The sequence below is a fragment of the Cygnus atratus genome, chromosome 5 (assembly GCF_013377495.2).
Source record: "Cygnus atratus isolate AKBS03 ecotype Queensland, Australia chromosome 5, CAtr_DNAZoo_HiC_assembly, whole genome shotgun sequence".
Taxonomy (NCBI): Eukaryota; Metazoa; Chordata; class Aves; order Anseriformes; family Anatidae; genus Cygnus; species Cygnus atratus.
In genome coordinates this window covers 3,155,073-3,169,403 of record NC_066366.1, presented here as the reverse complement: position 1 = coordinate 3,169,403, position 14,331 = coordinate 3,155,073, and the positions used below count along the sequence as shown (strand labels likewise).

At 38.1% G+C, this 14,331-nt stretch overlaps 1 protein-coding gene across 8 annotated transcripts in view; it reads left to right on the top strand.

Moving 5' to 3' along the window:
• TUB (TUB bipartite transcription factor) overlaps positions 1-14,331 on the top strand; it is a 135,343-nt gene that overhangs the window by 57,914 nt on the left and 63,098 nt on the right. For all 8 annotated transcript variants that reach the window (XM_050710873.1, XM_050710870.1, XM_050710868.1 and 5 more), the window contains exons 2-3: positions 10,616-10,667; positions 12,170-12,332. In XM_050710873.1, the coding sequence (XP_050566830.1) occupies positions 10,616-10,667; positions 12,170-12,332 (215 nt within the window). The remainder of the gene's footprint in view (positions 1-10,615; positions 10,668-12,169; positions 12,333-14,331) is intronic.

The following is a 14,331-nucleotide window of genomic DNA, read 5'->3' as shown; positions in this document are numbered from 1 at the left end:
CCAGTGGCAGTATTTATGTCCAGCAATAAGAAATTTTATTAGTCTGTAGAGGATCAGAACCCTGAAACTTCTTTAAGTGGTGTGAATGTATCAGACTATTTTCAGTTGTTTTCAGATATAATGAAAATAATGATCTGGAATCTGAAATGTCTTGCTTGGGGGACTGATGGAGTGCCTCATACAGTACCACTCAGGCTATTTATGTAAAGATTTTTTCAGACCTAGAACAGTAATTCGGAAAGGTTATTTGCAGTTAGAAATATGAATGAGTTGAGTCATGATAACTCCTAATTTTCCATTAAATTGACAACTGTGTCAACGATAAGCTGTATATTGCTGAATTCTTAATCACAGATCCTTCAAGCTTTACAGCTCTTAAATCATGTGATATATATTGTACAGATAATTTAGTGCAAAATGTTATTGTTAAGCATTTTCAACATATTCTGGGAATTTTACATTTAAAATAGGGTAATTTTGGAGTGAGAGAGGAATGAAAAGGTTATTTGAAAAAGCATACCATGTTAACCACAGAAAAATTCTTTCAGAGGAGAGATTTTCAGCTGCAAATCCAGAGCTTTCTAGGGACACCAATTTCCAGTTCTCTGGAACTGGGAGTCTGCTTGCAGTCTGACTCCTCTACCACAGCCTATCCTGTAATTCTCATTTCTTGCTGGCACCACACGTCCTTGCGTGCATCATACGTGTTACAGAGAAAAGTTTTATGTCTTGAAATGAAAGATTGCTATATCAGTTAACTGTCCAGGGCTGAAAGAATCCAGCATTTGAGTCATACCAATGAATGACGGTAGTTTTTGAAACTGTCTTGAAAAATAATACTAGTATTTTTCCAGGTTTTTCTCCCATTTTTTGCATTTTTATGTATTTTATATATATTTGTACATATGTATGTTTAGATTTCCATCAACTCTTGGAGTTTTCTGAAAGGACAAATACTGTTTTAGATTTTGTTTTTGTGATAGTTTTCATGGTAGGAGTGGGAAGCTCCGTAAAACTTAAAGTTTTATTGAGACATATTAGCTGAACAGCTGAAATGATCCTGTTGGTTTGAGCCAGAAGAGCTCAGCCTTCTTTGTGCTTCCTACTGTTGTTTACTTAAGTACTCTTACTTAGGAAAAAGGTGCCACAGGGCTCTTGTATGTAACAAAAATGGTCACAGAGTAGTCATGACAAAGTGCAGCCAGGACTCTTCTGATTCATAATGAAGATGGAAATAACAATAAATAAATACTCTAATGGCAAATGTTTCATGTGTTTTAAATTTGTCTAATTTATTGGAAATATTTAAAGCTGGTATGCCAGACTAGGTATGTGAATTCAAATTAGCAAGTACAGTTAAAATTTACAAAAATCAAAGATGATGATTAAAGTGTATCTAATGTACGTATCTTAGTTTGCAACGAAAAGAAGGATGTTGCATTACAATGTTGAGACTGTTACTTGATGTGACATTTCCATGGACTAGTACATGTAGTGAATGCATTTTGTTCTTATAAGGGCTATAACATAAAAATACATGCCAGCATAGTTGGAGTTAAAGTATGATCACAGTAATACAGGGTAATACAGTAATAGCATAAGTTAGTTTTTTTCCCCCTAAAATGTGCTAAAAAGCAGTATTTCTTACTTCTTCTAATGTGTCCTATGACATAAGATTCTATATAGTATCATAACTTATTACACTTTTCTACTTCTATTGAAGTTAATTACAGACAATGAACTCAAATCAAAATGAAAAATCTATTTTCTTCAGTTCCATAAAAAAAATAAAATAAAAAAATCCCTTGACTGGATTGTAAAGATAGTATGTGTGTGGGGAAAAAGTGACAAAATACTTTGCTTCAGGGTTAGTATTTTATCATAAGGTGACATGTATTCCCTTAAAAACTTTATTCTATAGAAACTGTAAAAGCACCTGTAACAAGGAAAAAGGAGCTTGGCTTTTTCACTTACGAGTCCTATCGGTCATAATTCTTGCCATGTTTTTCTGCAGTTTTGATGGTTAAGCAGCTAAGGGAGACTAGCTAGTCTCTTCCCCTTCACATTTTCAATAAATTGCTCACTTAATTTTATTATTCGTTTGAGAATCCAATAAATACATCCGTATCTTTTCCTGTCCTACATGCATAGGTAAGCGGTGGGATCTGTTAGTGAGATGCTGCATTAATGAATTGCCTCAGACAGCTCTTTCAGCAGCAGGGTAGTGGACCTACATATTTGTGCCTGTGTTTACTTGCCTATTGCAGGTAAAGTCCTTACTGTGCCCCCGCAGCACGCAGCTGGGATCAGTGTTTTCTTTGTTAAACATTTAATGAGAGCACATTAAACACTAGTTTAATTACTTTAAAGGCCAGCATCGTTTTAGTTACTGTACCTGTAATGCTTCATCCTTGTATCATGAAGCTGTTTCCAAGGGGAGTTAGGACCTGCTAATCTTGTTTTATAGGTGTCTTGGACTGTTATACCAGTTGGTGTAAAATAGGTCCAGTGTGCTACGGACTGGACAGAAACATGGTTAATGGAACAGCCATAAGAGAGGGAGAAAAGGGAGCCAGCAGTCATCTTATGCAGGTTTTCTCTTGATCACAGTGGTTCAGAGTCTTTTCCATATTGCAGTCATAGAGGTCTCTTTCAGGCAGCATCCTTTTCCAGTGCAGCACTACTGGCCTTGTGCTCCTCTGAGGTCCGGGCTGAGAGCTCTTATTCTACACTGTATGTCTGAGTGCAGTCTCCTTATCCAAACAATACTTTTCCCTAGTTTCTGCTCATTTAATTTACTGTTTGTTGTGGTAGGATGCTGTGTATATTTAAAGGGTTGATTTCCTTTTTCCATGTATTTTACTGCTTTAACGATTAAGCTTGGTTGAATTTTGGTACTGAAATAGAGGTCAGCCTGACTGTTAGGGCTGGATATGTTCTGTGGCAGGCAGCAATGTGTTTGCAATAAATGTACTTCCTGAAAGTCATGTCATTTGTCATCTGGATCAGTCTACATTGCCAGCAGTATATCTCCAGATCAGTTGTTTTTCTTTTTTTTCCTCCCAGTTTGCTCCTATTCAGGCACTTCTGATTGATCTACTTTAAATATATTTTTAGTGTAGCTCCCATAATGCCCAAAGGCTATCCTGTGTTTGTGCTCCATCATTCATGTTTATTAAATTCGCTTCTCTCTTATGGGACATAGATTTTCTTTCTAGCATTGCATTCAGGGTTTGTGCATGTTCAGGGAGGGGAAGAAATAGCCCAGCCATCTACTCTTCCCTTAGGTGTTGTTTTCATTACCTGCAATTTACTGCTGTGTGCTGTCTTACTCACCGCTTTGTAATTGCACAGAATGAATCTGTACAAATATTAGTTCAACTGATCTTTCCAGGCCAATAGTGGCAACCCCGTAGTTCAGGTTATTTAAAACATGTAATGTGCTTTAGGGAATAGTTTTGCTTTTCCCCTCGTTAGATCTTTTCCTGGTTTCTTAGCATCCTCACCGAAAGCTGTCAGCCTAGACGTTTCAGAACCTAAACTGTAGCTTCTTTTTCCCAGTGACTACACTTTTGTTCTTGGAAGGTGAGTTGCAGTTTTCTGATTGAGCTCAAAGTCAGATCTCATTAATACAAAGTATATCTACAGCATCTGTAGAGCTCCTGTTGTTCCCAGCAGCACTCAGATTCTGTGAGACTGCTTTGCCCTTGGCTGGTGCTCAGTTATATATATCCTGTAGTACACCTTTCTTCCAATATACATTTACCTGACTGTGATGTTCTTTTTATTTTGTTATTTTCTGAATGAAATGTTTAGAAGACAATTTCTACAATTTCTGTTGATTTCATGTGCCTCCGAAGTCATAACAGGTCTGTTTTGATGAACTGTGCAAATTAAAACACAACAAAAATGTAAGTTATGTGGTTATGCTGAGGATTTGGCTGAAATTTAGTTTAGCAATTGCCTATGTGGACTTAAAATAGCCATGAGTGTATGTTCCTGTTATGTTTCCTTTCAGTTAATCCGTTTGTGTAATTTGCTGTGTTGCTGAGATGTGACATCTGAAAAAGCACTTCACAGAATCTTTCACACTGTAAGGGACCTCTGTAGGTCTCCTGTCTAATGTTTTGCTCAAAGCAGGGTCTGCTGTGAGGTCAGACCAGGTTGCTCAGTACTTTACTCAGTTAGGTCTTGAAAACTGCCAAGGAAGGTTATGATTAGGTCTCTCCCCGAAGCTGGTTCTTCCAGGGCTGTGAACAAGGGCAGCTCCCTTTACTTCTCCTCACAGTATAAGTGCTCTAACCACTGACCTCCTTGGTTGCTCTCCACTGAGCTTGCTGCAGTTGATCAACATCTTTCTTGTACCAGGGAGGAAGGAAAACTGTATGGGGTCTCGCAAGCACAGAAAAAGGGAATGATGTCTATCACTTTCTTGGATCTAATGACCACACTGCTCTCAACAGAGCTTGGGATGCTGCAGTCTGCCTTCGCTGCCAGGGCACCCTGCTGGCCCATGTCCAGCTTGCTGTCCACCAAGACCCCAGGTCCCATTCAGACAGACGGTCCTGTTTGTATTGTTGCAGGGGGCTCTTCCTTCCTGGGTGTAGAAGGGCAACCTAAGCTTGAATGCTCTTGCCTTACTCCTCAGTGAAGAAGGTGGTTAGACTTTTGCTTGCTTAGATGGCCCAGGAAAGAAGTTACTTGTTTTGCCATAGAGATAGTAGCTGTGGGTTTTGCTCTAGATCAGATGACTGAGCAACTGCTTTGGGGTCAGCACATCTTGGTGATTCCTAGCTAGAGGGGATCCCTCACAGGCTTTCAGGAGGATGTGTTTCATTTAAAAGTCTTTGATTAGGGTGCGTGTCTGATATAATAATACTCTATAGTATGTATCTAATTCTATTCTGTGTATCTAATATATAATAAGTGGCTTCAGGTGAACTCAGTATATGTGATACATGGGAGAGCAGATCTTAGTTAATGCAGGAACTTGAAGTGTTGTGATTTTATAGAGAAAATTCTGGTAGGGAATTCACTGAATGTCAGTGGTTTGAAGAACCTAAGTGTGTGCCACTCCGTCTGGAGCATGACTTCAGCCTGCAGGCTCCCCAGCTTTCAGTGCTGCTGGAAAACTGGCTCCTAAAGGCTTAACAGTAACGTTATTCAGAGCAGTTGGGTTTTATGGAACTACAGAGATTTTATCGAGGTATGGAGATTACAGAGAAGTGTAATTGGCTGAACATGACAGATGGTATCCTATGAGCCAAGTGCTGTCTCTTTGCATACTTTCATTTCATGTCTTTGGAGACTTCAGTGCTCAAATGGCACATTACACCCATTCATATCCTTTTGAGTCAGCTTTATTCTCAAAGATCCCATAACCTACTTCTCTTGACGCAGCAACATATCGGATTTCTTCACAGTAAGAGTGCATGGAAAAGGTATGGGTGATCTTGAAGATTAGTGTGGTATGGTATATTTTTTTTGTCTATTTGTTTTCATCGCCCATAGTTTTTGAATTCCAGCTGACAGTATGGCAGAAGAAATTTGAGCTGAAAATAACTAATTTTCTATTGCTTCTGGTTTAGTGTTGTAAATGGGAGTAATAATTTCTTACCCAAACCCTCATCTTTTTAAAATGTAAACTGTTTGTTTTAGGAATTTTCCCTGATCATGCATGTGCGTCTTGCTTGTACAAAGGTCTCTGATTTCACATGGAGTTTTGGGGTGCTATTGTTAGTAATATATTGCCATGAAACAGCAGAAAAAGAAAATGCAAGAGTGACACTTTTGTACAGTATAGGAAAGTTTAGTGGTAGTATGTGTGTTTGTTAGTACAGGAACTTTTCTCATTGCAATTAGTGCTGGACTGCAGAGTCGTGATATGGTTTCGGACCTTTGTCCGAAGGGTAAAAAGTTATTGTCGTGGAAAATGTTCCTCCATGAAACAGTGTCAGGAAGGAACAAAAACATTGCCTCCTTTGTGAGGCAGAAACAATAGAGCTGCTTTATGATGTCAGACTTATTCTTAAAAAATAATATATGAATAAATTAGTGACTACATGCATCTTGCAAGTTTTAATCAAAAACATTTCTTATTAGTTCTTTTTCCTTGCATTGGCTTACTGAAATGTGAGCAGTTTGCACGTTCAAAGAGAAAAGTTGAAGTACTCACTGTGAAATTTTATATTTGAACTAAGGCTTTTCCAATTTTATTTAAATCAAGATCAGCTCATGTGAAATTACATGAAAATGTAGCAAGGAAATTGAGCATCTTCACATAATCATTTTTAGCCTTCATCCTTAAAACCTGATTGTTTTCAAGTTTCTTTCTATTTTTTTTAAAGGAATATCATTTATGAAGAGGTTTAGGTATACTAAAATGTGTTCTTATATTTTTTCTTCTTTATGACATGCAGCAGTTTAGAAAGTCTGTTTGTCTTAAAAAATGGTATAAAAAGTAATACTTTGACAAAAAGGCAAATTTTCATGTAATGTGGTTCCCTTTAGAAAATAGGATGGGGGACAGTTGATTCAAATGCCGTGTTAAAAATTGAAAATAATACTATCTGTATTTTAATATGCTCAAGTCCTGTGGGTCTTGGACCTGGCTGCCAATATGAATCTCTACAATATATAGCTGTAGGCTTAACTTCTTCTTAAGCCCAACATCCAGTAAACTGTAAAGGGTAAGTTGCTCAATTTGGGTATAGATGGATGAATCTCGTTTGAATCACTATCTACAAGGAAATATATACACGCTCTGGGTTTTTAACTGAATTTGGACTAGACTGTATTACTGCAGACCTGAAATACTTTAAACAATATAATCCACAGTGTTAAATTGCTTTTCCTTTTTAAATGGGGTCAAAGTAATGGCAAAGATGCTAGGTGGATACTTGTTACTTGCTCAAATAGAAGTAAAAATGAGTTTTCTGGATCTTCAGGATGCTTCAGTATGCTCAGCGGATTGTTAATATGCGTGAGTTCTCTTCAGCAACGTAATTTTCATGAATTATAAAGTTTATTTCTCTGTTAAGACTGACTGAGTTTCATGCTACTGCTGGGATTTTCTAGCATCCCATCAAACATGTAGGCAGAATTGTTCTAACTGATTCAATCTCTATGAAATTATTTCCTGTAGTGATCCTGTTGTGTTGCAGCTGTAGTTTTCGCACTGCACTGGGCCTTTGGTCTGTGGCCATCCTGTTTATTTTGACCATGGAGCAATAAAACCACTGCTGCTTCTGAATCTGTGCAGGATGGTCTGGGTCCTCTCCATGCACACAGCCTGGGGTGCAGAAAATGCTGTTGCCCTGCTCCCCTTCTTCCAGGAGGAAGAACAATGGGTTTCTGTTCTTTTCAAAGACCAGAAGGGGCAAAGACTGCTGCTGCTGCTCCTAGACTTTGGTGTTTTCAAAAGAAAGGAAAGGGTAAATTTGCTGTATTTCAGCTCCTGGAGCATCTGCCAGGGTACGTGAACTGCCAGATGCAGGGGCAGGATCATCTGCTAGATCTTTCTGCAAGGCTTCACTGAGTGAGGAAGGATCACTTCAGTGGTGGCAACACTCTTGCACCTCAGAGTCCGCTGCAGTTGTTTTTAAAGCAGCAAGAGGGCCTGATGGAATTGATCTAGAAATAAATAAAGCATTTTGTTTGTTTGTTTGTTTTAAGCCTAATATCCCTTTATGGTAAATCTTGGAAGTTGCCCAGTCTCAGGAGAGTTCTTTCACTGAAAATCAGGGAATGTGAAATACTGGCTGTTAATCAGCAATTCCAAGGTTCATTAGTCCCATGGAAAATAGTAACAAAGAGCACAGTCTCAAACTAGAGTGTTCTGCTATTATAACTGAAGAATCTCTAAGCTGCACTGGATCCTTTTCTTCTTTGGGCCTGCATAAGTATTATTTAGGCATCAAGAAAGGGCAAAACTGCAGGTTTTCAGTGATGCTGGCATTAAGTAACTGTTAAAATAAAGTTGGTGGTATTTTGATTACTTATAAGGCCCTGTCTGTGCTGTGAAGGATGCAGGAGAATGATGCAGCTCTCTGGTGGCAGTAAGGCATTCTAGTACAATTCCAGAGATCTGAAGGGAGAGAGAATTGACGAAATAACTCTATTCCGACGAACGTTGGTATCTGTGAAGAAAGCTGGAATTCAATTCTAGTCGTTGAGCATTGCAGCTTAAATAATGTGAGGGTAAGGCTTGTAGTTAAATGTATACTTATAAAAAGATTGTGGAAAACAACCCAGAACTTTATAAAATATCGAGTCACGCAAGGAAAGACTGAAGTTGCAGAAGAATTTCTCAGCTGGTTCTCAAGGCATTGCTGCTCTTGGTGTCAGCTTCAATTGCATGTATTCAGAGGCTTTAAAAACCGTGCCTTGAAGTAAAAGGGTTATATGGAGAGGTGTTTTCGTGTTGTGGCATCCACAGTTTTTGGATGGAAGTTCATTTCTTTGGCAGTCCTTCAGCATATCTGATAGTTGCTTTGCATTCGTGGAATGCTGAATCAGTGCAAATCACACCCTTCCTCTACCTGGCGTTTGCTGTGGTGTTGCTCACACGGCCACGTTTACTGTAGTAAGGTTCAGGCGTAAAGAGACCTGTGGAGCTGTGCTTGTTTACCTGAACCTGAGATTAGCTTGTTGTGGCTTCCCGGGGGTCACGGGAGGTTCAGAACAGGACTGAGGACCTTTCCCTGCTCCATTGTTCCATGCAGTGTGTTATGCCAGGATGTGCTACAATGGGAAAGCAGAGGAAGCTAGAGACATCCTGAGTGCTTAGACACCTTGTCTGTGATAGAGATTTTAAAATTATAACCAATCTAGCGTAGTACTGAAACCATTATATTCACATAAAGATAATTACTGAACTGGTGCTTTATGGGAATGTCTGAGAAGTTTATATATATATCTCATTTAATGTATCTGAGGGAGTCAGCACAGCCTGATTTATAAAGCAGAGGATGAGAGAAGAGATCAGAGTTTCCTCCTTAGCTCTGCAAATGACTGGTGGAGTGGAGCAGTATTGGCCCTTGACCTCTCTGACTATTACAGCTGTCTATGCGTTGCTGCCTCTGCAGTTCTTAGGATCTGTACTATCATCATTACATGTTTTGGGCTTTTTTCAAGCGTTATCTTAAATGAGGAGGATTTGTTCAGGCCATTAGGCCTGAAAGTTTATACTTGGCATCTCTTACTCAACTGTTAGTCCAAAGGTATCTCTTTAGGTAGTTTTACTTTCTTAATGAAGAATGCTTGATATAAAGCAGGACACTTTTGTGAGAGTGTTGTGGTTTTTTGTTTGTTTGTTTGTTTGTTTTGTTTTTTTTTTTTTTTTTTTTTTTTACTCTAGTTTATTACTTCTACAAGAGACTGCATAATTTCCTTCCCCAGGTGCTTGTACAGTGTAGTTTCATTTTTTAGAACATCAGCCTTTGCAAGGTACAACCATTGTATAATCTTTAAAGACTGATACTACCAATAATGCCTAATTATAGGTCTTGATAAAGCTGGTATTGGAAAGGTGACCATTTGAATGCCAATATTAGTTCTGCTAACTCTTATAATGATGATTGTCTCCCAGAGAGTATATATTATATGGGAAGTCACATTTTTTGATATTTCCATTGCAATACAATTTGGTTGTATGTATGTCAGAATCCAGGTTTGTTTGTCCTGGGTTGCTTTTTTTCTTTTTAATCGTTAAGAATGATTATAGGAAAGAGGCTTTATTATTATTATTATTTTATTTTTAAGTGCTGTAAGAGGAAATTAATTCTAGTTGTAAGGCTATTTTGTTGTTCTATAGCACTATATTCCTTGTAGGTAATATATTACTGTTTAAAAGGTTTAATTATCTATGTTCAAAGTTTAACCATAATGTTCTTACAATAGAAACCTTTGTTTTCCAGAAAAATAAAGCGTAGTCAGTAGTTTGATAAAATATCTCACAAAAATAATTTTCTGATTGCAATGCCATTAGTTTTTAACGTCTAAATAATGAAAACAATTGAATGCACAGGAGCTAATCTGCCAACTAGTAACAATTAGCAGGAAGAAATAAGGCAGTGGCACAATACTGTTTGTCTCGACAGTCTCTAAAAGTTGAGTGCATGGCAGTAAGTGCAACTTTTCAGGTATTCGGGAATAAATTCCGATTTTCAGTGTGCAAAAATTAGACGGTTAATTTTCCTAAGGCAATTTTAAATACTGCTGAGTTGCTAAGCGTATCTCTAACACTCTTCAGTTTTTATATGCTTTGTATGCAAATTTTTAATCAAATCCCGTTGCGGTATACATTGACATTTTCATTAGAAGACAGTGGAGAAGAAAACAAGCTGTAGACTGTGGATTTTGCATTTCTTTGTGATCTGGCTGAATATAAACTTTTTATTGAGGCTCATGTGAACCAGAGTTTTTCTTGTTTTTTCATGGACTGCATTTAAGTTCTCTTGAGCCAACTTTTGCAAGTTGGGACAGGCAAACTTCTGTGGAGCCCAGTGGAAGTTTTACATAAGTAACTCTTGAGAGAGTTGGCTTCAGTGATTGCTGTTTGGTGTTTATTTTGAGTGATAAATTTGTTCTAATTATGTACTTGTTTTCTTTGCAGTGTTCTGGATGATGAGGGAAGCAGCCTGCGTCAGCAGAAGCTTGACAGGCAGGTAAGATTTTGGACAGGACCTTCTTGCTTTAAGTCTAAAACTTGGAGTACTGAAATCTGCAACACACATACCTGGTAATCAATAGATACATCTTGCAAGAAAATTATATCCTCTGATTAGGGAATGCAAATGAGAAGTCTGTGGAGGTTACAGCTTATGTAGAAGTCTAACTTCTACTGAGATTTTTCTTATGACCGCAGTTTGAGTGATTATCGTTTCCACTGTCTTGGACTTGTTTTAAGCTGACTTAAAATGTGTTATCCATCTGATGGACCAGAAAGGACAAGAGGTTCTGGCATACATGTCAGCTAGCAGAAGTTTACCATAGAGTTTTTACATCTTTTCCTTTTTGTTCCATGGATTTAACCCTTGTGTAATTAGTAAACTAGTGGCATTATGTGCCACATTGTCTATTTTGCTACTGTTTTCCTACATGATGCATACATAAAGTGATTCAGAATCTCTTCCCTGAAATCTCTGGGAATTTTGCCATTAAATTTTAATGGGGTTTGAGGTTTCCATTTCACCTTTGATTATTTTGTGGTGCCTTTTCCATGAACCTGTGTCATGTTTATAGTCAAATCTTGTGAGTTTAATTTTATGTTGTTACATCCATTTTTTCTCCCATCGTTTTATTAGCTTGCATGTCTACCAGAATCTCATTTTCAAATTCTTTGTACTTATGCCATAATCCTGCACCAGATTCTGACCTTTCTGGAGTCATGTTAGAGTGTTCCAGACAACTTATGGAGCTGAAAGACTCCATTCTCCATTCTTGTTCTTCAGTTTTATTGCATCTCCCTTTTAAAAGCAAAAAAATCACTGTATAGGGGCAGGGAGATGGCAAGGAAATGGATACATAAAATTAATAGCTCTGGTCTCAGGGGTCGTGGAAGAGGTCTCAAACAGAGAGGTGCCTGTGGTGCCATTGGATGCTGAACAAAGCATCTGGGAGAAGAGACTTGTAGGCTGCTAGGATAATTCCTTGCTTCCCATCAGTATTGCTTTGGTTTTCCACAGGTGTAACTGGGAAATTCAAGTGTTTAATTAAAGTTCGTCTTGTATAGTTGTTTGACTCGGCTCATGTCCAGCATTATCATTTGATTCTAGTTTGCAGATTCTGCTCTTGATTTACAGAAACTTAAATTGGCATCTGCATGCCTCATGCCCTTGCTTACCCTCGCATTGCTTCACAGCCAGTACTCTCACACTGTTGTTTTCCCAAGGGTTATTTCCAAGCAAGCTCTGACAGCTGGTAGACTGCTCAGAAAGATCTATTTTAATTATTTGCTGTTTGCAGCAGAAGGTGTTTTAGCAGTGGGTTGGTGGTGTTTTTTGTTTTTTTTGGAAAGATTTCCTATAACCCAATATAACCCAATATCCCACTTGCCAATTCCCACCACTTTAAAACTTGGAAGGTGTAAAGATATCCATTGTTTTTAATCATAGATTGCTGTTGTTTGGAGTCCAGTAACAGATGCTTTTCGTTGTATTTCCCTCAGCGAGCACTGCTAGAACAGAAGCAGAAAAAAAAGCGCCAGGAGCCATTAATGGTTCAGTCCAACGTGGACAGTCGCACAAGAACACGCAGAACGAAACATTCAGAAGAACAAGCGCCATTGGTTGAATCATATCTTAACAGCAACAGCAGCACCATATATCATGGTATATGAATATGACCTACTGCATGCATATTTACTGCAAGTCATAGTATAATGCTCTCAAAGTTAAGTTTATGCTGTAAGGACAAAGGGGTAGTTTAAGTAAATCAACAAAACAAATTTCCTCTCCTTGCTTTTCACTCATAATAGCTTATCAAAGGTACTGAAATGTTATCTAAGAAATAGTATTGTATGGTACAGAGGTACTGTCCTTTCAGTAGAGTGAAGTTTTAATTTTCACAGCTCAGAAAAACAGACATTATCATGCTATAAATGGTAACATATTTCTTATCTACATTAATTGAACTAGATGTTGCAACAGTTTGCACCATAGTGGACTTTCTGACTTAAGTGAGATTAACTGTTCTCTTAAGGTAAAACATGACCCTTCCTGTTACATTATAGCACACCATTTATGGGAATACTTACTAATCTCTTCTCCTTAAATCAGTTTGTTCTACATTTTTATCTCAAACCCTTTCAATATTTCTCAAGCTTTCAGAGAAGCAAAAAGGTACGGTAACATTTCTCATATTCAACCTAGTTTGTAATCTTTTGGGGATAGCTGTCCTTGCAATAAACTGTGCAGTTAGCAAAAGCCAATTTAGGAGAATTTAGTTACTTAATAAAGTGTTTTATCACCTTGTAAAACCCTTTGTTAGGAACATTTCTCTTGAAAATATTAAAAGAACTCCAGAAGTATCCTTTTTTGGTGTGGTCTTCTCTGGGCATGTGCTTAGTGTCTTAGGATACAGTGTTTGCATGGTATGTAGTTAGGTTTTAATGACCATTTTTAACTACAGTATTCAGCTTCAGGGTTGGCACTTTTTTTTTTCCCCTTCAATGAAAACATTTGTATGTGGGAGTGTCGGATGCATGAGACATCTGGGCTGTTTCTAAAGAACTATTCTGCTCTTTTCCGTTCATTTGTTTCTGTTATGGGCATGCAGATTTTAAGTTAAGAATGACTCTTTGATGGGATTTAACGGCCTTGTGAATGAACTACATTGCTTGGATGAGCATGTTTGTTAAATCAATTCCTGTACAGCAAATGCTACAAAAAGAACACTTCTTTCTACCTATCCTCCTCCTCCTCTACTCTTTTTTCCTTGTATTGATTCTGCATAGCACAAAAGCACTTGTTGATTTCAACAAATAATTGGATGCCTGTATGGTGATATCTCTATGGTACTTTACTCAAAGTAGGTCAGAGACAACGTCTCAGCATTCTGAGATGTTTGGTTTTCTGCGCTAGGAAATTCTCTTTCATACACTCCCATAGCTTATTCTGATGCAGTTATCTGTGCTGCAGTGGTTCCCTGATGGGCAACTCTATACTGGAGTAAAAACTGATTTCAGTCCAGAATAATTACCAGAGAGATGAGTAAAAAGTCAAGGTCACTTTTGTTCTGGAATAGAACATTGGCCTGGGGAGCCATTTGTAAGTAGATATAGTGGAACATCATACTTTGCTAGTTAAGCTGATCATAAGTTTTTCTGTAGGAAAGAACCCTTAGCGGATTCTGATTCTCTGCAGGGAGTTGCATGATGATTGCTGCTAGTCCCCTGGTCGCATGTGTATTTTGCTTCACCTAGCTTGAAGTACACATAAATTTAAGATGCAATAGGATGGAGGGATATTAGTTACAGGCAGTGACTGAGCTCAGCTGGGGCAGCTCACGTGGGATAATACAGATGTGGCTTTTCTATACATGTGTTGCTCAGGATTGAAGATGCTGGAACCAGTTTCATTCAGTAATAAACAGAGCAGTTACAAGGCTCTTTCAAGTTTCATTTTATTTAGTTTAATAAATAAGGAAATGGCTCTGCTGAAAGCCTGTCACCACAGAGTGAGGAAGAGCATTGCCAGCATCATCATACTTTTTCCTAGATACTTGCAGAACAGAGAGGTGACAAGGCGGTAGGATGAGATGGTCTATGTTCCCTGCTCAGTATTATTAGTGATTCCTCTGGGTGCCACGTGGTTCTCAAGGAGACAGTTG